At 47.0% G+C, this 21,863-nt stretch overlaps 1 protein-coding gene across 3 annotated transcripts in view; it reads left to right on the forward strand.

Moving 5' to 3' along the window:
* Positions 1-21,863, forward strand: part of Arhgap39 (Rho GTPase activating protein 39) — a 93,128-nt gene that overhangs the window by 59,427 nt on the left and 11,838 nt on the right. For all 3 annotated transcript variants that reach the window (XM_055626600.1, XM_055626602.1, XM_055626601.1), the window contains exons 4-6: positions 11,540-11,623; positions 18,585-19,935; positions 20,855-21,416. In XM_055626600.1, the coding sequence (XP_055482575.1) occupies positions 11,540-11,623; positions 18,585-19,935; positions 20,855-21,416 (1,997 nt within the window). The remainder of the gene's footprint in view (positions 1-11,539; positions 11,624-18,584; positions 19,936-20,854; positions 21,417-21,863) is intronic.

Here is a 21,863-nt window from a genome sequence, read left to right on the forward strand (position 1 = left end):
AAGGAAGTACTCTGGTAATTTCTTGGAAGAGATTGTGCTGCAGGCAGAGGGTCCATTTGTATGGTGGAACAGGTGAGGCAAATGGGCTACAATGGGAGCCCCTGAGTCAGATGTCTCCAGCTGAAGGGCATTTAGCTGGGGCCGTGTCATTGTGGAAACATGTCTTCTTGTGGAAATAAGGCTATGGCACACTACCTGGACTTCATTTGTGCATTTGTGTGTCTTTCAGTGATGTTGATGTCAATTTTTTTTTTTTTTTTTTTGGCCATTTCAGTGGAGAATTCCCTAGAAGCAGCAGTAAAGCAATCCTTAACTGAACCTGGGTTTACAAAGAGCTCTCTTGGCAGGGGCTTCCTACAGGAGCCGCTACATCTCAGGAACAGTAAGAGTTCCAGAAAGGAGAAACTGGGCAGGCTGGGCTGTTCTCAGGGGCTGGGCTCATTTGCAGTTTAGGAAGTGGCACTGACAATGACGAGCTGACGACAGTGAATGCTACTTCAGCCCAATCATGCCCCTTTTGGGAGCCAGTCCAGAGAGAGCTCAGGCCTGGAGCCTCAGCCGGGAAGGATGAACACGATGAAGGATTAATGTAGCCTGTGGAAGCTGGACAGTGGTGTCATAGTGGGGCATAGCATGGCCTGGTAGGCAGTGGAAAAGTTAGAGGCCAGAGGCCAGACCATCCTCAAGGACTGTGTCCTGTGTCCCTCCAGCAAGTATTTCTCTGCTGAGTATAACTGGGAATTTCATCTCATTCCTGGTCTCCAAGGATCTTATCAGGAAAGCATGCTGGCCTTTGGTGGCCAACTTCTCTGAGGTGACAGTGTGGGTTTTTCCTTAAGTCTGTTAATGTGATATTCTTCACTAACTTAATTTCCTTATGTTGAAATGTCCTTAAGTTTGTGTTTTAATTATCCCAGAAGTATCCGTGTGTTTGACACATGAAAAAACTCCACATAGGCTCGGCAAGAGGATTTGTGAAACATTCCAACCAAACTAGACCAAGCCAGGCAGAAATCATTGTCTGTAGCAGAAATTTCCAGAAGAGACAACACTGAAAAGACAGGATTCAGACCATCTAGAAGTTAGGAACCAGTGAAGTTTATGACATCAGGAGTGGAGGCTTGGGCACAGTGGCACACCACTATAGTCCCAGCACTTAGGAAGCTGAAGTAAGAGGATCCCTTCAAGCCTAGTGAGATACTCATCTCTAAGAAACAAACAAAACCACATCCAGACATAGCAGATAGGTTCCAAGAGGTAAAGGAGAGTATGAGGAAGTCCTGGAGCTGGAAGGAGACTAAATGCGTTTGTTGCTCTTGCAGAAGACCCAGGTTCAAGTCCTAGGACCTGTGTGGTGGCTCACAACCCTACTTAACTCCCATTCTAGGGGATCCAACACTGTTCTCTGATTTCGTGAGCACCAGGCACACATGTGCTGCTCGTTTACATACAGGCAAAACACTCGTGCATATAAGAGAAAAATAAATCGTTTGTTTGTTTGTTTTGGGTTTGGTTTTGTTTTGAGACAGGGTTTCTCTGTGTAGCCTTGGCTGTCCTGTACCTGCTTTGTAGACCAGGCTGGCCTTGAACTCACAGAGGTCTGCCTGCCTCTACCTAAGCACTGGGACTAAAGGTGTATACCACCAATTCCCAACTATAAAATCTTTTTTAAAAGAAGACGAAATAAGATCTTTGTCAAGGATTATCGTCCAGTGACCGTCTGCCCTCAAGGTCGCACTTGCATCCTTTCTATGTGTAACTTTTCTATGAAGAGAAAACCCAGAGGAAGAAGCCCACATGTTTAGTGCATACACAATGATAAATCCTCATGCATGTGTTTGCACCGTGAGCACCACAGCCAAGGTAGCGATGTCTCTCTTGGCCCCAAAGTTGTCTCAACTCCCTTGTGCCCCTTGTCCCTCTTCACCACCACATGTGGAAAGGACTGTAAATTCCTCTTTGGTCAGAAATTAATTTATTTTATAAAACCTTAACTGAACTCAACCCCTGTACACTTCTTTTGCCTGTCTTCTTTTATTCCTTTTATTAGTTTAACATGTTGCTACATGTGTCAACACTTCCTATGGTGTGGGCTTTTTAGATAGTTTTGCTGTGTAACCCACAATGGCCTCATACACAGTCCGGATCCTGCTGCCTCCCCAGTGCTGAAATAACAGGAGTGTAACTCCAATTCACTTTACTTTTGTTTGTTTGAGGCAGGGTCTCACTGTGTGGCTCTGGCTGACCTAGAACTCACTATATAGATCAGGCTGGCCTTAAGCTCAGGAGATCCTCCTGCCTATGTCTCTTGAATCTGGAATTAAAGGTGTGTGCCCCCATGCCTGGCCAGCGAGTGCTCCTAAGTGCTGAGCCAGCTCTTCAACACCACTTATGCTTTTTTGTTGTTGTTTATTAATGAGGCAGGGTCTCTATAGCCTCGACTAGTCTTGAGCTTGTATGGTTGACAATAACCTTGAATTTCTAATTTTCCTGCCTCCACCCATGGGATACTGGGATTCTAGATCGAGTTTTTGTGGTGCTAGGAATTGAAATGAACTCAGGGTCTTCTTTGCACATGCTGGGCAAGCATTATGCCTTCTGAGTTGCATTCCAGCCTGTAAAAGGAAATTTTATTTGGCTGCTTCAGTTGTTGTCTCAGAGGATTACTGCCTCTGTCTGCTCACCTAGGCCTAGTCCTGGAAGCTTCTAGCCTCTGTACAATCTAACCTAGGCCTTGAGTGTTTTCCTCAGCTGAGACTCACTGCTTAATAAGCTCACCCTTTCTCCTTTTTCTGAGCTCTGGGCTGGCTGGTTCAACTCAGTTGTTCTGGCCCAAACTCCTTTCTCAGCTGACTTATTCAGTCTGGCTTCTCTCTTGGCCTCTGAATTGCTCCACTTGGCCTCAAACCCAACTCCAGCATTTTTCTTCAGGCTCCTTCACATTCTCTGGCTCATTCTGTCATTAGCTGTGTCTAACTTGTTCTCTCATTCAACCTCTCAGTAAAACTGCCTCCTCTCCTTCCTTCCCTCCTCTCCCTCCTTCCCTCCCCCTTCTTCTCTGCTCTCCCTCTCCTTCTCTGCATTGCCCCTTAAATAGCTTTCCTTTACTCTCTCTTCTCCTGAGAGTTGGACATACCCTATTCTATCAAATCTTTCTCTGATTTTTTTGCCACTTTTCTGTCAATCAACTAATCACTTTCAAACACGGGCACTTCCTTCTACAAACTACCTTCATTATTTGAGATTAAAGGAGTATACCACCATGCCTGGACCCAAGCTTTTCTTTACCCGATACTTGCTCTATACCAGGCTGGTCTTGAACTCAGATCTGCTTGTCTCTGTCTCCTGGATTAAAGGCATGTTTGTGTTCTAGCCAGCTCACACAGACCTAGAAGGTCTTTGGATGTGATCTCTTCCCAGAGTAGCTATGTTCTAAAGTTTCTCTACACCAGTCCTTTTTTTGTTTTTGTTTTTTGGTTTTTGTTTTTAATGTTTTTTTCCATGGTTAAGTTTTTTCTATTTTGGATTTCAAGTGGCTGGCCTAAGATTTAATGTTAAGCCATTTTCTTTGTGGGTTTTGTGGAACTTTTGTGTAGTTTTCATCAAGTCTGGGAAATTCTTAGCCAGTTTTTCTTCAAGCTGTTATTTATCCTTTTCTTCAGGATTTTTGTTACAAGTGTATTAAACCTGTTGCCATTGTACCTCAGCTCCCTGATGCTCATGGTTTTCTGTCGTCTTCTTCTTCCTCCTCCTCCTCTTTTTTTTCCTCCTTCTCTTCCTATTCTCCTTCTTCCTCTTCTTCCTTTATTTTGTGTGTATAAGTGTCTAGCATGTATGTCTGCATCATGTGTGTTTGCTGCCCACAGAGATCAGAAGAAGGTGTCAAATTTTCTAGAACTGGAGTTAAAGATGGCTGTGACCTGCCATGTGGGTGCTAGGAATAGAACCTGGGCTCTAAAAAAAAAAAACAAGTGCTCTTAGCCACTGAGCCATTTCTCTGGCCCCTGTGTTTATTATTTTTAATTAGTGTTTGTGTTTGGATATGTGCCTGTGAGTGCAAGTAACCCTGGAAGCACCAGCTATCGGAGTCCCTTGGAGCCAGAGCTACATGTGATAGTGGGTTCCAGGACCTGAACCTAAGTCCTCTGTAAATGCAGTACATACTTCTTTTTAAAAGTAGCATCTTACTGTGTAGACCAGGCTAATCTCAAACTCAGAGATCCCCCTGCCAATGCTTCTTGAGCACTGTGATTAAAGCACCTGCCTCTCTCCAGCTCCAGTCCCCTGTTTACACTGAGCCGTCTTCAGCTCCTCAGTGCTTATTTTTCAGTCCTTTTTTCTCCTTTCAGTACGTTTTTCACTTTGTAAATGGAAGTGTTCATCTCTATAACTTTTTAAAAAAAATATTTATTTTATGTGTATGAATGTTTTACCTGCATATTTGTATACCATGTGCCTGTCTAATATTCTCAGAGATAAGAAGAGGACATCAGATTTTCTAGAACTGGAGCTACCGACTATTGTGAGCTGCTGAGAGGAACCTGGGAACCATTTTTGAGACAGGGTCTTATGGAATCCTGACCGCCCTTGCATTTACTCTGTAGCCAAAAGATGACCTTGAACTTGTAGCCCTCCTATCTCTGCTTCCCAAGTAAGATTATAGGCAAATGCAATCCTGCTTGCTTTTACATGGTGCTGGAGCTTTATCCATGCTCGGCTAACTCCCTCCCAAAGAGCTCCATTCCTAGCTCATCTTTAAAACACTGGGACACCTTAAGAGTGTGCATATTTTATGCCTCTGTTTAACTTGTTTAGCTTTTAAAAACTTTATTGTTATTGATGTATGTATAATGTGGGAGCAGCACACGTGTGTAATGTGTATCGATGTATGTGTGTAATGTGGGAGTAGCACACGTGTATAATATGTATTGATGTATGTGTGTAATGTGGGAGTAGCACACCTGTGTATAATATGTATTGATGTATGTGTGTAATGTGGGAGTAGCGCACGTGCTACAGTGTGCGTTTGGATGCCAGAGGCAGTTTTCTGGAGTGGCTTCTCTCCTTCCATCTTGAGTTCTGGGAATTAAACTCGGGTCATCAGTCAAGTCTTTCTACCTGCTGAGTCATCTCACTCAGTCTATTCAGTCCCCCTCCCCCCAACTTTTTGAGCATATGAAATACACAGTGAATTATTCTTTAGTGCCCAGCTCTGCTAATTTCACCGTCTGTGTTCATTCTGGGCCAGGTCTCGCTGACTCGGTGTTCTCTTTGCAGGGCGCCTCTAAGCCAGAATACTGCCCTGGGAGGACAGGCGTGCTACACATGATAGAGGGCGTCTGCTCCAACAGCGCATCTAGGGTCATGTTGTGAGAGGGAACCAAAGGCACCTTGTGCACAGCAGGTTACTAATGTGGTTGCTCAACAGTGACGGTCCCTGACATCAAAACCAATGGCAGGAAAACTGCCTGTCATGAAAATAGAGGACCTGCTTTTGGATACCAGCACCCATTCAAAAAAAGAAAGCCAGGCACAGAGGCCAGGCATGGTGGCACACACTGTTAATCCCAGCACTCAGCAGGCAGAGACAGACAGATTGCTATGAGTTCAAGGCCAGCCCAATATATTTGGTGGGTTCCTGGCCTACCAAGCCTACATAGAGAGACCTTGTCTCAAAAAAAACAAAACAAAATCTGGGTGTGGTGGTGCATAGTGAGCTCCAGGAAAGCAAAGGGCTACATAGAGAAAGCCTGTCTCAAAACAACATCAAGCATGACATCAGATGACAACCCTGGTCTCCACACACACCCATTCACACATACACATAGAGACACGTATGCAGTGGCAAAAGAAAAAGAATAGCAAACATTCATAAATTGTGAATTGTGAAGATATTTTTGCCTCTTCACAGAGCTGGGTGTTGCCTAGTAAAGAGATCTGTCCATTCATATGTAGTTTGAACTGAGCATAATCATCATTTAATGGCAATTTCAAGCTCTGTTCGATTCTTTGCTTGATATTTATTTTTTAATTGTTTTTGTTTATTTGAGCCTGGGTCTCATACTAAGGCCAACATGGAACTCATTATGTCTCTCAGGATGGCCTCAAACTAATGGCATCTTCCTGCCTCATCTTCCCTGTTGCTAGAATGATGAGCAGGAGCCATCACGCCCAGCTGATGTTTTTTAGCATGCCTTGAAGGTTAATGGCACCTAAATGATGGCTAGATAAGATCTCCTTAGTCACACAGTTAAGTGGATTTTAAAACTAATTTCCTTTGCATTTTGTCTGAGAGTAGTGCAGTCATATCTGCTGCAGATGTGGTTGGAATGGGATCACGCCTCTTTTAATTCTGACAGCTTGGGAAATAAAGTAGCTGGATATTGTCTGTGAAACATCAGTCATCCCATTTGCCTTGAGATTAATTCATTTAAGAAGCAGAGCAATACTGGGTGTGGTGGCACACACCTCTAATATCAGTATTTGAAAGTCTGAGGTAGGAGATTCACAAGTTTGAGGCTAGCCTAAGGTTACATGACTGAAAACTTTTCTTATTCAGAAAATTTCAGTGTTTTCTCTTAGTTTAAAAAAAAAAAATTATAAGCTGGGCACACACCTTTTAACCCAGCACTCAGGAAGGCAGAGGCAGGCGGATTGCAGTGAGTTTGAGGCCAGCCTGGTCTACAAAGAGAGTCTAGGGCTACACAGAAACCCTGTCTCAATCCCCCCTCCTAAAAATTTATACTATAGTTTTATTCCTACCAAGCTTTTTAGCATGCTGTGTGATGGGGCAGATCAAAAATATTTAGTTCTTATTCTTATTTCTGACCAGTGTGTGTGTGTGTGTGTGTGTGTGCGCGTGCGTGTGCGTGTGCGTGTGTGCGTGTGCGTATTCGTGGAATTACTTAAAGCTAGGTCCATGAGCATGAGTGAAGTTTGTTATTGACAGTAGAATTTCCATAGTTCATGACAGATTCTGCAGAGTCCTTTATTGAGAAGTATTATAACCAGAGGCTTAAATTTCTACATAAGCTTACATCTTGTTAATATTTATCTCAAAGATTTCTTTCTAGGCTGGGCAGTGGTGGCACACACCTTTAATCCCAGTGCTCAGGGAGGCAGAGGCATGTGGATCTCTGAGTTTGAAGCCAGCCTAGTCTACAAAGCAAGTCCAGGACAGCCAAGGCTACACAGAGAAACCCTGTCTCAGGGAGGAGGGGGAGGGGGGAATAAAAATTATTTCTAATGTCCTTGATATTGTCCTAAGTCTTTTATACATGCATACTTTTAGCGTGGTCAGTTGCAGCACATTTTTGTAGCTTTTACTTGAGGTTGTGCATCATTAGTGGTTTAGCAATGTTATTTTTGAGGTAGGATGTGCTTCTGAAATGCTCATGTGTTGAAGGCTTTGTCCCCACCTAGTGGTGGAGTTGACAGTTAATTGGACTACAAAGGCACTGACATCATCAACCCGTTAATGCAATCACAACTTAATGAACTACTGGAGATGAGTCTGTCTGTAAGGCAGCTAGGTCGCTAAGAGTGTTTCCTTAGTATGTGCCTTGCTTCTTGCCTATGTGTCTCCCTCTGTCCCTTTCTGTTCTCCGTTGCCATGAGTTGAACACTGCTGCTCCACTACCTCCTTTCACTAGAACATGTCTGGCCAGAGATCATACCAGACCGGCTCACCGCAGGTGTGGACATAGGCACGCTAGAGTTATGTTCACCTATGTCATTTATTATTTCTAGCATTTTGCTCTATGTCATAATTCTATATTTGAAGATATTGACTGTTAATATTTGCCATTCATTTATTCAGTCCTTTGAAGCAAAAATAAAACTCACTCTTCAGTGTCATTATTTAGTTTTCAGACATATATTATTGCAGGTTTAAAATATTCTGTAATGATCTGCTAGATGTGGTGGCGCACAGCAGTAGGCTGTGCTGAGGAGGCAGAGGTGGGAAGGGCATGGCTTCCATGACGTTTTAGCCGTTGTGTTGATTCCCAATGTCAACAGTGTGCGTACCTGACTTTTAGACCCTGTTTCTTTCTAGCATGTAGGATATTCTCTTCATTTTCTATTGGCTGTTTACTAGATTCTTGTATGTTGTCTCAGACCATTTTCTGCTCCCAGAGTTAAACATTTTTAGCTGGGTGATTCATAGAGGAAACTGGCTTATTTTGGCTCATTATAAACTGCAGGCAGGAGAGCAGGAGCAACAAAGGAGCTGCTCTACCCTGCAGTGCCTTGCTCTCACCAAGCTAACTCCATCTCCTAAGCGCACTCTACTCCCATAGACGCTCATCAGTGTCTCACAAGGCAGGGGCACATTGCCTCACCCCTCCCCAACATCTTTTTTTTTTTTTTAATTGTAATGGTTAGTTTTAATGGTGGAGAAAAAAATTACAATAGAGATCTCTGTACCTATACAGATATTAATAACAATCCCAATTATTTCCAATTATTCTCCCAAACCTAAAATGTGAAATGGTGGGCATGGTTACTAAAAATAACATTTGTTCTGAAGCAGAAGGCCTGAGGTACTCGTAACCCAGCATCAGTAGAGTCTTACCAGTCCATGCCCTAAGCCCTAGACTTAGCTTTCTGTGTACAGGAACTGGAAGAGTATTGATCTTCTCTACTATGGTCCTCCGCTCTACCAGCTGAGCTATCGAAGGATCCTCCCCAAGATCTTAACTGCCTTTACACATCATTAGTGTCCATGTGAGTTGGTGTGAACCAACCATGGCAGATGTATTTGGTTGGGACTCGTTCTTTTTTGGTGAGTTTTGGAACCTGTGCTCTTGTGGTGCTACATTCTTTTGACCAGGTGGCCTTATGCAAGCATGTTCATGTGATGGTGCCATTGAGTTCTCCTTTCATAATGTTAATATTTTCTCTTAGCTGTTTTTACAGTTCTTTGTATTTTGTGTGTGTGTGTTTAGTCAGGGGCATGTGCCTATCTGTGTGTGTTGCTTCGGGGGTCTTTGTCCATCATGTTCCAGCATATTTTTGAGACAGTGTCTTCTAACTTGAAGCTTGCCATTTTGGCTAGGTTTACTGGCCCATCAGCTCCTAGGATCCCTCTGTCTCCTACCTGCCAGCCTGGGGTTACAGGTGTGAAGTCATGCCTGGTTTTTGCATGGATGCTAAGGTCTGAGTTCAGATCTTCATGTTTCTGTCGTCAGTTCTTCACCCACCAAGCTGTCTCTCCAGCCCCTCCCTTACTTATCTCAGCCAGGCATTACTATTCTGATCAGCACAGCCCTTTATTTGTTTGTAAAGAGGGTCTTGTTGCTTATCCCAGGCTGGCCTTGAGCCTTGGCCTCCCAGTTGTTGAAAGTTGCAAGCATGAACCCACTAAACCCACTGACCACTAAGGGTGTGTGAGGTAAGTTTTCTACTGTTGAGCTTCATTCATTGTTAATTTATGCCGTAGACTTCTGTTTATTTTTGTTATTATTGCCAGCATGCAAATACACTTAGTTTCTAAACAGTCAGTTAAAAAGCCACAGTTGGGTAAGTGCTTTAAAAAGTATGCCTGCCTATAAACTGGCTCCATGTAACCTGTTTGGTAGCCCAGGCATGGAGGTCTCATTTCAGGGTCGTCAATACCTTGAACCAGGAGGAGTTTGTGAAGGGCAAAATGCCTTCCCAGATGACGAGAACCTTTTTTGTACATCTATATTGAACTCTGTGAGGAGAGTGTAAGGCCCATGTTTGAATACAAAATAGTGAAAGGTTTTTGTTTTTATTTTTTTGAATGTCATTAATCTCAAAGGAGTTGACAGTTTGGAGAGAGACCAGTCCCATCACATCACTGGAGCACTCCACTGGTGGTCTAGCATCTTCTAGCCCACCTTGAGGAAATTCACACTAGCTACCACCAAGAGGAATGCAAGTTACCCTGCTGATGCCTTGTCTCTGTTTTCAGATGCTCACACACAGATCTTAGGGTCAGACTGAAGAGAATTAAAAGTGGAGGAGTTTGCTCTGTTTAGCAGGATTAACACTATATACCGTGAAAAATCAGAGGCTCTCTTATAATACCATACTTGCTGGTATTCAGAAATCTACTATCTTGCCTAAAGCCAAAGAATCACACAAGGAAAATTAAGTCATGTCTTCGTTCAAATCCAGGCTGAAGTGTGATCTAAGAATGAATGGGGTGTTGTGTATGAATGGAGCATAGGTCTTAAAAGACATCAGGATATTTTTTATCCTTCTATAATGTAGCTATTTAAGATTAAATATGATATGCATTTTCCTGATAATGCTGTTTAACTTTTAAGTGAAGGCTAGATCATAAGCCTACATTAATATTACCAGTAACTTTTTGTTTTAGCTTTTCAAGAATGACACCTAAAGTGGGTGTGGTGGTGCACACCTTGAATCCCAATGCTTGGGAGGCAGAGGCAAAGGAGCTCAGTGAGTTTGAGATCAGCCTGGAACATAGCTAGTTCCAGGCAAGCTGGGGCTACATGGTGAGGACCTGCCTCCAAAAACAACAAAGACTGACACCTAATGATGATTTTTATCTCTTCTTCCAAATGCTTAAATCAGCCAGTGCCCCCTCTCCCTAGCACTGGCTAGCCGTTCCAAAGCCGCATTACATCCTGGCAGCCAGTGTGTACATTAATTAGTATCTTGGCTTCAGTGGGTCTGCTTTCCACCTTTTGTTCCTGAGTGTTAGGAAAGCCTAGCACTTAGTATTACTAACTAACCTTTATCAGATTAAATAATTCTTCTAGACTACTAAAGCTTCTTCTTAATCACAAGCAGGTATTAATTGGATTTCCTGCCTTTTGGATAGCTGACAAGGATAATCACCTATTTAGATATCCACTTTCAGTATCTCTTGGATGTCTTTATGCCCCCCCCCCCCCCCGACCATTATAGTCCCCAGGAGCGTCTTTGTAGCATGTCTTGTCCTCTGGTTGTCTGCCATTTCTGGTGAAAGCTCTCACTAGCCCCAAATCTGGGCCCTTAGAACAGTGGCTCCCATTTAGGACAGGGCTGGTGTACTGGCCTGCTCCATTGCCTCTAGGCCAATGTGGCTAGATACATAAGACTGAAGAAATTCTTGACTAGACCATGGAAAGGAACATGGGGGCATGGTGGTACACACTTGTTATCCAAGCACTCATAAGGCAGAGGCAGATGGATCTCTGTGAGTGCCAGGCCAGCCAGGGCTGCATAGTGAGACCCTGTTTATAAACTTAAGAGAAGAAAGGAAGGAACAAGCAGGGCAGTAGTGGAGCACGCCATTAATCCCAGCACTCGGGAGGCTGAGGCAGGCAGATTTCTGTGAGTTCAGGGCCAGCATTGTCTACAAAACGAGTCCAGTACAGAGAAACCTTGACTTGAAAAACCAAGAAAAAAAAAAGAAAGAAAGAAAGAAAAAGAAAAAGAAAAAGAAAAAAAAAAAAAAAAAGGAACGTATGAAGTGCAACCCAGATCATCCCCAGGAATGAGGGCAGCCCTGTGTGCTTGAGGCACTGCACTTAGACGCATGTTCTCACTCTGCTCTTTTCAGCTGTTCACCACCGGGTGTGCTCCTGGAGAAGGACTATGAGGTTTACCGGGACTACAGTGCTGACGGCCAGCTCCTTCACTACAGGTAGGCCTGCCTGGTGTGTACACACCTGTCTACTGATCTAAGTGTTCCTGGGTGGGCTGGTGTTAGAATAGCTGGAACAGAGCTTGATCGATCAAGAAGCAGCAGGAGCACCTGGAGAGACTGTAAAGCCCACCAGTACCTGGGTGCGGGCACAGGACACTCAGGATTCCCTAGCTTCACTGGGAATTCCATTTGGGGAGAACCTCGTGGCCCCTCTCAGCCTCTGGCAGAAGGATGAGGTCTAAGGGATCCTTGATGTGTGTGCTGTTCCTGAGCGATACTGACCCCACATTTTGGAGCATTTACCAGGCACAGTTGAGAACCCAAGGTAATCACAGGGAAGGAAGCAGGTTCTGGCTTCTGGGCCCCAGGTCCCATAACAAAATGGTAGCAGTTACCTGTATTCTTCTCTCTTCGTGACTGGTCTGCTGTGGGAAATGTAGGACATAAGGCAGAGGGTATCTGGAGGGCTCCCAAACACAGACCACCTGGCAACAGCATTAGTATTGAGAAAGAAGGTGGAAGACATGAGAGGCCTTGAGAGTTTGCTTAGCCAGTTGGATTTGTTTTCTAAATGGAGACAGGTGTAGAAGGGACTCAGAGTCTGCCTTGGTCCTTAGTGTAACTGTGTAACTGCAGGTGCATTCCAGGCCTCCCTGGCCTTCATTTTCTCATCAGCAGTATGGGGCTGGTAGATACTTGCCTGCATTGTGACAAATTAAACCTCATCTCTGGCCAAAGGCTTGAGATTTTCCATGACCCTTAAAACACTGTAGTAGGCCAAGGAGGTTCATTCTTTATGGCTGATGTTCCCATCTAGCCTTTGTCTGGCAAGCATTACTACAATTCTGCCAGCCTGGGGAGCTCTTACCCCTCAAAATCAGGGTCTGGCTCACTAGTAACATGCCCATCACCATCGGCAGATAGATGTCTGTAGTGCTTTCAGGGAAGCAGGCACCCCTTACAGCCCCAAGTCTCACTGGGCTAAGAGGCTCTGGATATCTTAGGTATGGGTGGCAGATAGGAGAAGTGAGCCCACTCTGGGGTCCTTCCACCCATCAGCCCCCACTTAGCAGTCACTCTCAGCCCTGTAAAAATACACCAGCCACAGCAGCTGGCATGCCCAGCCTCTGCAGAGCCCTAACACCCTCCTCAAAGTCGCCAGGCTGTAGGTCTCTAGCTCGTAGTAGATATCTTCCCTGTAGCTGCTCTCTGTTGCATTTTTCATCCCCTGTGATAGTCACTCTTACCTGCTGGCCATGATGCCACTGACAATCCCACTTAGAACCCCATATGGTCTCTAATGGACCTGGCCAGCACAGAGCAGGCAGCTGCATTTCTAAGTCAGGAGGACTCTCTGGACTCTGCTGCATTTCAGTGGCCAGTCCAGGGCACTTCTGTACCTGGAAAGTGTCCTGGCCCTTAGCAGGGGAGATGGCCTGATCTCAGTTAGTCACCTGCTAGAGGCAGCTTCATGCAAGGCATCCCAGCCTTCCCTCCCTGCCTCCTTGTATTGCTTTCCATCTGTACAGACCAAAGGAATGATCCCACCTAATGCAACTGAGTCAACATGTGAGTTTATTGGTCTTACTTTCAGGAGTATAAGATACCCAGGACATCACTGCGAAGTCCTAGCACATTATGGAGGACGACCTCAGGGAAGCTGCGTCATTGAGCCCCAATCTCCCAATGCGTGGTGTGCGTGCTCGCGCCCCCCCCCCCCCCCATATATTCTAACATCTCCCAAGATCCTTGCAGTAGGAAGGAAAAACAAAAGAGAACAATGAGACAGATGGATTGGGATTCCAGGTCACAGTCCTATGACCTTCCCCTTTCCTCCTCCTAGTGGGTATTAATAGTTCAGTTATTGGCATGAGACCCTGTCTCCCAAAACATGCCCCATTTCCGTGTATCTACCTGCCACTGTATTGTTCTACTTATTTCATTGCTATGGCTACCAGGCCAGGTTATCTCTACTCCAAGACAGTGATGGGATAATTAATCATGAATGCCAACAAAGAAAAAGCCACACTAAAGTGCCCATTGTGACATTGTTGTCCCTGTCACTGTAACCTTGGCACAGACACAGTGACATCTAGAGAAGAGGTGGGTCACAAAAGGATACTGGTACTTATAAGAGCCCTCCAGCCAGAGGCTTGCCTCATTTGTCCTAAAGGCTGGAAAAGGGGTCAGACCTCATCCAGAGACACCCTTGGCCCTTCCTGCTGCAATGCTGTAGCTTGTGTACTTCCAGAGCAGATGTCATCCTCAGCTGATCATCTTGGCTCCAGAGAAAGGAATTTTGCTGTCCTCAGAGCTTGTAGTGAAAGTACAGCACACAGGCATGGGCACAGCAGTTCAGTTCTAGAAGGTTGTAGTAATTCCTGAATGACGAGTTTCCCTGAGAAAGGCTGCCTCAAGAGCAAGGCATCACCCAGCATGGCTGGACAGTGAGAGTAGAACCAGTGATCCAACTGGCACCAACCCTGACCACCTACAGAAGACAGGAGCAGCCAAGATGCACTCTGACGTTATGCCTGAGGGAGCCCAGTGCCTCTTCTCACAAGCTACCCTCCATAGCACAGATCAGCATGTTCCCTGGAATGGCAAGAAATCAAAGTACTTGTGAAACAAATTATAAAGGTCAGAGCTGACCAGCCCCTGAGGCAGTGAAGCTGCCCCGCAGCTCAAGAGAAAGCAAATACTGTATTTTCTGCTTCCCAGGTACAGAACACTTGCTAGCTTGCCCCTGGCCCAGGAATAGCAGTTGTAATTAGAAATGCCCATTGTGTGCCACTGTCCTATTGCCTAGCACCTCAGTCTGTGTGTGATGCTTGTCTTTCTGACCCTCATCCTGGAACCAGCTTTGGGCTTCTTATGAAGAGGGGAAGTCACAGGGAGAGGGGAACACAGAGGATCAGCAGATCAGAAAAAGACCTAGAAGGGAAAGTTGGCAGAATGTGGGGGCAGTGTGAACAAATGGCATCTTGCAGGCCAATACCCATTTACAGCATTAACATTCAAGATGGACACTGAAAACGCTGGCACACAGGAAGTTCAGCCTTTGTGTAGAAAAGCTATAATTATAGACAGGACTGGTGTAGAAGCAGCAGAAGCACAGGGTCTGCAAAGAAGGAACCTGCCCAGGAGCAGCTTAGCCTCCTGAGGGCTAGAGACAGAGTGAAGCCCCAGCAGGGAAGCACAGATGCTCCCAGAGGCCTATGCCAAGACAGCAGGGGGACCCATGCTGGCCAGCCCACACTGGAAAAGAGAAAGCTTGGACAGTGGTATTGTTTTTTGTTTGTTTTAATAATTTATTTTATAGGCATAGGTGTGAAGGTGTCAGATCCCCTGGAACTGGAGTTGTAGACAGTTGTGAGCCACCATGTTGGGTGCTGGGAATTGAACTCAGGACCCCTGGTAGAGCAGCCAGTGCTCTTAACCACTGAGCCATCTCCCAGCCCCCCAGTGCTATTGTTTTAGACCTGCGTTTTCTTCACAGTTATAAACTTTGGTGCCAGGTTTTGCCTCCATAGCATGAGATCTAGCGGCCACAAGCTGCTGTGCTTGTAGCTGCTCCCTACCCGTCTGGGCCTCACACTGCCGTATTCACTTAGGTGATCCTATTTTTTTAAATTTTGTGTGAGACTCTGAATTCTTCCTCTGAAATTGACCCCAGAGGAAATAACCTACAAGGCCCTGAGGAGAGGGAGTGAGGCATTTGATCCTGACCTATTCTGCTCATCTGGCTCCTGGTGCCTTCAGAAGCCACAGCCCAGCTAGGGTTCCTAATTTTTACATCAGACCACCTCCGTTCCATGTTGTGTGGTCAGGGTCTCACAGGCCAGGTGCCTGCACTCAACGGAGTTAATGCTGCAGCTAGGTGGGCGGTAAGGAGGAAGCAACACCAGAGTTCATCTATGCCACAGGCGTAAAGATTGGCTAAGCGAGGTAGAGACAATGAATGTTGTGTGGGGAGAGAGCCCAAGCAGGGGCTGTTACAGCAGAGGCATTGAGGATGCTCAGTAGCCAAGGATATAGGGGCAAAGCCAGGAGATGGATTCTGATGAATTGGGCCTGGTAATGATATAAGGCCCAAGACTGAAAAGGGTCAAAGCAGTGAGATTAATGCAGACTGTGGAGTTACAGAAAGGCCTGAACAGGTCTCAGTCTAGGAGTGCTCCAAGGATGATCATGAAACTGCAGATTTGGTGAGACCTGAGTACAGGACTAAAAATATGAGACGCGGGTATCGTCTCTTCTCCAAAGGAGGCCTGTTCCATCTGTGATATAGTCTTGGCATGGGACTTGAACTTACACTGAGGATTCATCAGGACTCCACAGAGGTTCTTTGGTTCAGTGTGGCACTGCCTTCCGGGTAGAAGCCAGACCCACACATTTGCCTGTTTGTTCTCTGATGCCATGGCCATCCAGTAATCAGGATAGAATGTGTTACCAACCCACAGTCTTTTCTTGTGCCCTTGTCCCTGTCTCTGGCAACTTAGAGCAGAAACCACAGGAGTGGGAGCCTTGCCTGATCCCTCCAGTCCTCAGATCTCATCTGGCCACAAGCAGACAGCCACAGAGTTGGATCATGATTTTGTGAGTGAGCGTGTGTCTGGCAGAGTCCCTCCTCACCTGTCTCTACTGGGAGGAGCGCTCTTATCATAAGGACCCAGAGCTAAGGGACAGAACTGGGAACAGTCGGCTCACACATGCTTGGCCTTTCTTTTCTAAAACAGACTAGCTTTGCTTAGACTGACGTTTACCCAAGGTGCCCTAAAAGGGAAAGTTGAGCAGTGCGCTCTGCATGAGGCTTTGGCTATGCTTACTGTGCCCTGCCAGGCCACCACTAAGGCTAAACAGTCTCTGAGTGGCTGCTAGCGCTGGAGGTCAGAGGTCCACGCTCTCTCCCAGAAGAAAGCCATTGCCAGGAGAAGAGGGTGAACAGTGTGTAGGCTTGTGTAGAACAAGCCAGCCTCAGTCAGCTCAGGCCAAGCAGAATACTGGACTTACAGGAAGCGACCTGGAAGCTCCTTCCTGATGACTGACTCTCAGAGAATCCACAAGTGCTATGCAGGCTGCCAAGGGAGAAAACAGTTTCCTACCCAGCTGTAAAGCCTCACCAGCCTGGCAATTTATCCCCAGTAGTGCAAGAGTGGAACTTCTATCTTGGGGATAACCGGCAGTCATTTAGTTAGACTTAAGGCCTGCTCAAAGTAGGACATTCATACCTGGAACTGTTAAACTGATCAATTCCCCATGACTGGTAAGGTCAGGGACTCTTGAGGAGAACATACTACTTTCCTAACCAGTGGAACTTTTAAATATTTATTATATACACTGGGTAAGTGTAGCTCCACCTCTCGTCAAAGAAACTTTCTGGTTTGGTTTGGTTTTTGAAACAGTTTCACTGTGAAGCTCTGGCTAACCGGAAACACACTATGTCTGGGTAGGTTGTGTCTGAAAAGAAAACAATAGGGAAAGACCAACTTGTTAGTTCATGTGTGAGTTTCCTCACCCACTGTTTGCATCAGTAGCCTGTTCACACAGCATGCTTCAAAGGCTGAAATTTTACTGTGAATCTAATCCTCATCACTCGATTGCCACAGGAGGAAGTTAACTTACGCTGCATATCAAGGAACAAAACATTCAAGGATGTGCCTAAAGAAATTATGAAAAGCTGGGCATGGAAGAGCACACCCTTACTCCTAGCCGAAGGAGGCAGAGGCAGGCAGATCTGTGAGTTTGAGGCCAGCCTGGTCTACAGAGCAAGTTCCAGGACAGAGCTACAAAGAGACCCAGTTGTGAGCTGCCATATGAATGCTAGGAATTGAACCCTGGTCCTTTGGCTGTACAGCTAGTGCTTTTAACCAGTGAGCATCTCTCTAGCTCCAAAATGGTGATTTCTAAGTAGATTAAGCTTGAGAGTAGAGAGGTGGCTTAGCAGTTAAGAGCAATGGCTGCTCTTCCAGAGGATCTGGGTTCAATTCCCAGAACCTGTACTGTGGCTAACAGGGGTCTGTAACTCCAGTTCTAGGGGTTCTGCTGCCCTCTTCTGGCTTCCACAGGTACTGCATATATATGATATACAGGTAAATATGCAAATACCCATACACATTGAAAAAAAAAAGATTAGAGGTGTATGTAGGATTTCTAAAATAAATAAATATAAACAAACTAAGCTAAGTAGAACTAGTAAACAGAAGACAGATCAGGAGACAGAGATGGCTCAGTGGTTAGGAGCACTGTCTGCCCTTCCAGAGGACTTGGATTCAGTTCCCAGCACCAACATGGCAGCTCACAACTGTCTGTAACTCCAGTTCCAGGGGATCGGACACCTTCACACAGACATGAATGCAGGCAAAACACCAGTGCACATAAGTTAAATTATATAATATTATATATGTATAAAAGAAGATAGATGAGAAGAAAATCTGAAGGATGGAGAGGAAAGAAATAGAGGACATCTCGTGAAACTGTATTGTGCACAATGAATTGTAATTGGACTCCAAAAAGAGAAGAAATAAAGTAAACTTGATATTTTAAATCACAATAGCTAGTTTTCCAAAAATCATGGAAAATTAACTAGTCAAATTCAAAGGTCAGAGAGTCACACCTCAGCAGTCTGGGTGAAGAACGGAGTTGGTGAGTCCTTATCATTTTTCATGGAACACTGTTCTAGGTCCAGCTTCTTGGTACTTCAAGCATAGCTTTGAGATGCGGGACAGGACACACATGAGCATTGTACCTGGTGTCCGAGGGCTTGCCGATTGTTGGCTCCAGCAGCAGCTCTCTGCCGGTGCTAGGCCAAGCTAGAAGCAGCTCTGAGATGGAAACACTCTAGGTAGAGCACAGGATCATTCAGAAAGGACCTGGGAATGAACCTGGGAAACTCAGGCTGGATGTCAGGGCTGGACTTAACTCTGCCAATAACTACGTGTCCACTCTCTACACACAGGACCTCCTCACTACGATGGAACTCTGGTAACAAGGAACGCATGCTCATCAAGGTTGCGGACCGTGAACCCAGCTTCCTCACTTCCCAAGGCAATGGCTATCCCTCAGACAACCAGCCTGGGGGACATCACCGCAGACCATCTGGCAGCCAACACTCACCTAACCTGCAGACCTTTGTCCCTGACACTGATGGCACTGTCTTCTTTCCAGAGAGGCGGCCCTCACCCTTCCTAAGGAGGGCTGAGCTCTCTGGAAACTGTTCGCCACTGCTGATGCAGCCCCGGAAGCCCTCCAGTGACTCACAGCCCTCCTCCCCACGCTATGGCTATGAACCCCCACTCTATGAGGAGCCTCCAGTGGAATACCAGGCCCCCATTTATGATGAACCCCCCATGGATGTGCAGTTTGAGGCCAGTAGCCCCTACCAGACTGGCTCACCACAAAGGTCACCAGGTCGAAAGCCCCACCCATTCCTGCAAACTACCAAACAGACCCCAACATCACCCTGCCAGCAGCTGATGCGTACCAAGCAGAAGTGCCCAGAGCGCTTCCTGAGCCTGGAGTATAGTCCTGTGGGCAAGGAGTACGTACGGCAGCTGGTGTATGTAGAGCAGGCAGGCTCCAGCCCCAAGCTTAGAGCTGGGCCCAGGCACAAGTATGCACCCAACCCGGGTGGTGGCACCTACTCCCTACAGCCCAGCCCCTGCCTGCTGAGAGACCAGCGCCTAGGGATCAGGTCAGGAGACTACAGTACCATGGAAGGGCCTGAGTCGCGGCCGAGCCAACCGCCCACACCACTGCCCCAAGCCCAGGAGGATGCCATGTCCTGGTCCAGTCAACAGGACACCATGTCTTCCACAGGCTACTCCCCAGGCACTCGAAAGAGAAAGAACAGAAAGCCATCTCTGTGCCAAGTCCCTAGCACCTCGTCTACTGACGGTGCTGGGGACCTGCTAGGAGAGCAGTCTCTGACTGAAGAGCGTTCTCCATGCAGGTCCAGCCTTACCCCAGCAAAGGCTGAGTCAGACATCGTACGAGGCACACCTGAGCCCTTCCTGGCACAGGCCCGGCTGGCCTGGGAGGCACAGCAAGCCCACTTCCACATGAAGCAGAGGGGCAGCTGGGACTCCCAGCAAGACGGCTCAGGGTATGAGAGTGACGGCGCTGTCCCCCTGCCCATGCCTGGGCCTGTGGTGCGAGCGTTTAGTGAGGATGAGGCACTGGCCCAGCAGGACAAGCACTGGAAGCGGAGCACCTTTGAAAAGCTTGGTTTCCCCCAAATCCTGCTAGAGAAAAGCATCTCTGTACAGACCAACCTGGCCTCACCGGAGCCTTACCTCCATCCCTCACAGGTAAGGCCACAGGGTAGGGCGGATGGGATCTCTGGGGCCAACAGTCGAGGCACAGCCTGAGGTCAGCACAGGGCAGAATGGGGCCTTGTTATGGCTGGCATCCATTGCATGAGTGTAACACTTGGAGTTTTTAGAACCTGAGTTTCAGGCCCTGTATGCCAGTTGTAAGAGAGTGCAGCTATAGGATGCCACACCAAGGCCTGAGTACGTATTTCCACAGGTCTACCCTCTCGAGTCCACCAGTCCCAATCCTGGCACTAATATTCTCACTCCAGCTTCTGGCTCCAGATCCATGCTGGCTTGCTGCACCTGTCCAGCAGCACCGGCGCCCACAGAGGGTGCAGTTGGAACTAAGAGGCCTCCTAGAAGTGGTGTGGCAGGTTTCTCTCTACCCCACTGGGAAGGCATCAGTGACTTGTGGGCAGCTTCTGTCTTCGATCTCCATATGGCTTCAGATACTTTCTATAGGCTGTGGGAAACAGAATAATCAGGGACAAGGCCATCCTTAAAAAGAGGATAAGGGGCTCTAGTTCTATAGGCAGAGGGAGGGCCCACAGGGTCAAGCCCCAGACCAGTGATGAAAGAGCAATGTCCTCCAGCCCTGACCAGCACTAGGGTAATAGGGTCAAGCAGAGGTGGAAATGGGGCTTGCCTACAGGAGGGGGAATGCCAGTCTTGCTTAGTGAGACAAGATGAGTTGGACTCCCCATCTAAGATGCCCTGTACCTCCTCACCCATAGTTGGGTTTCCTGAGAGCAATGACCAAAGCTATTACTCTCTCTTTAGCTTCTTGGTCATGTCTGCTGAGCAAGCTGAGTCTCAACTGGCTGGCTCACACCTCTTAGGGCTATAGTCCAGCTAGGCCTGTTTGCCTGCTGAGCCCACTCTCTGACGGCCCAGTCCCATTTGTCCTTCCCAGTCTGAGGACCTCGGTGCCTGTGCCCAGTTTGAGAACAGCCGGCAGAACCGCAGTGCAGTTCCCAGCTCCAGCTGTGTCTTCCCCACATTCACGCTGCGTAAGCCTTCCTCAGAGACGGACATCGAGAACTGGGCCTCCAAGCACTTCAACAAGCACACCCAGGGTCTCTTCCGGCGAAAGGTGTCCATAGCCAACATGTTAGCCTGGAGCAGTGAGTCCATCAAGAAGCCCATGATCGTGACTAGTGACCGGCACGTGAAGAAAGAGGCCTGTGAAATCTTCAAGCTAATCCAAATGTACATGGGTGACAGACGGGCGAAGGCAGACCCACTGCACGTGGCCCTGGAGATTGCCACAAAAGGCTGGAGTGCACAGGGCCTACGAGATGAGCTATATATCCAGTTATGCCGGCAAACCACAGAGAACTTCCGTCTAGAGAGCCTGGCCCGTGGCTGGGAGCTCATGGCCATCTGCCTGGCCTTCTTTCCACCTACCCCCAAGTTCCACTCCTACCTAGAGGGCTATATCTACCGGCATATGGACCCTGTTAACGACACTAAAGGTAAGGCCCAGCCTGTGGGGCCCTCAGCACCCCAGCTTTGCTGATGCTGAGGTAAGGGCTATGGAGAGGGCTCCTAGCCATGCTGGGTAACACTGGCAAGTTCCAAGAAGACATACAGTCCCCTGGAAGATCCCAAACCCCAGCTTCCTCTGGCTTTTGGGCATCCTCAGAGAACCCTACCTGAACTCTGAGAAGAGCCCAGGCAAGCCTGACAGAAATAACGACATTTAGCCTTATGTATCCACTCAGCTCCAAACCTGCCATGGCTAGGGGCAGGCATGGTCAAGCTCCTGTACCCTTGCTACACTCAATTTTGTTATCCTGTGGTAAGAGAAGGTGCCTGAAGAGGCTCAGGCTGTCTTCTGTGGGGTCTAGGCCAGTGACCTCATCAAGGAAAAATATCATGACTTGGGTGTGTAATCCATAGACCAGGTACATGTGAGTCAT

Source organism: Psammomys obesus, unplaced genomic scaffold (genome assembly GCF_907164565.1).
Source record: "Psammomys obesus unplaced genomic scaffold, mPsaObe1.curated_primary_1811, whole genome shotgun sequence".
Classification (NCBI taxonomy): domain Eukaryota; kingdom Metazoa; phylum Chordata; class Mammalia; order Rodentia; family Muridae; genus Psammomys; species Psammomys obesus.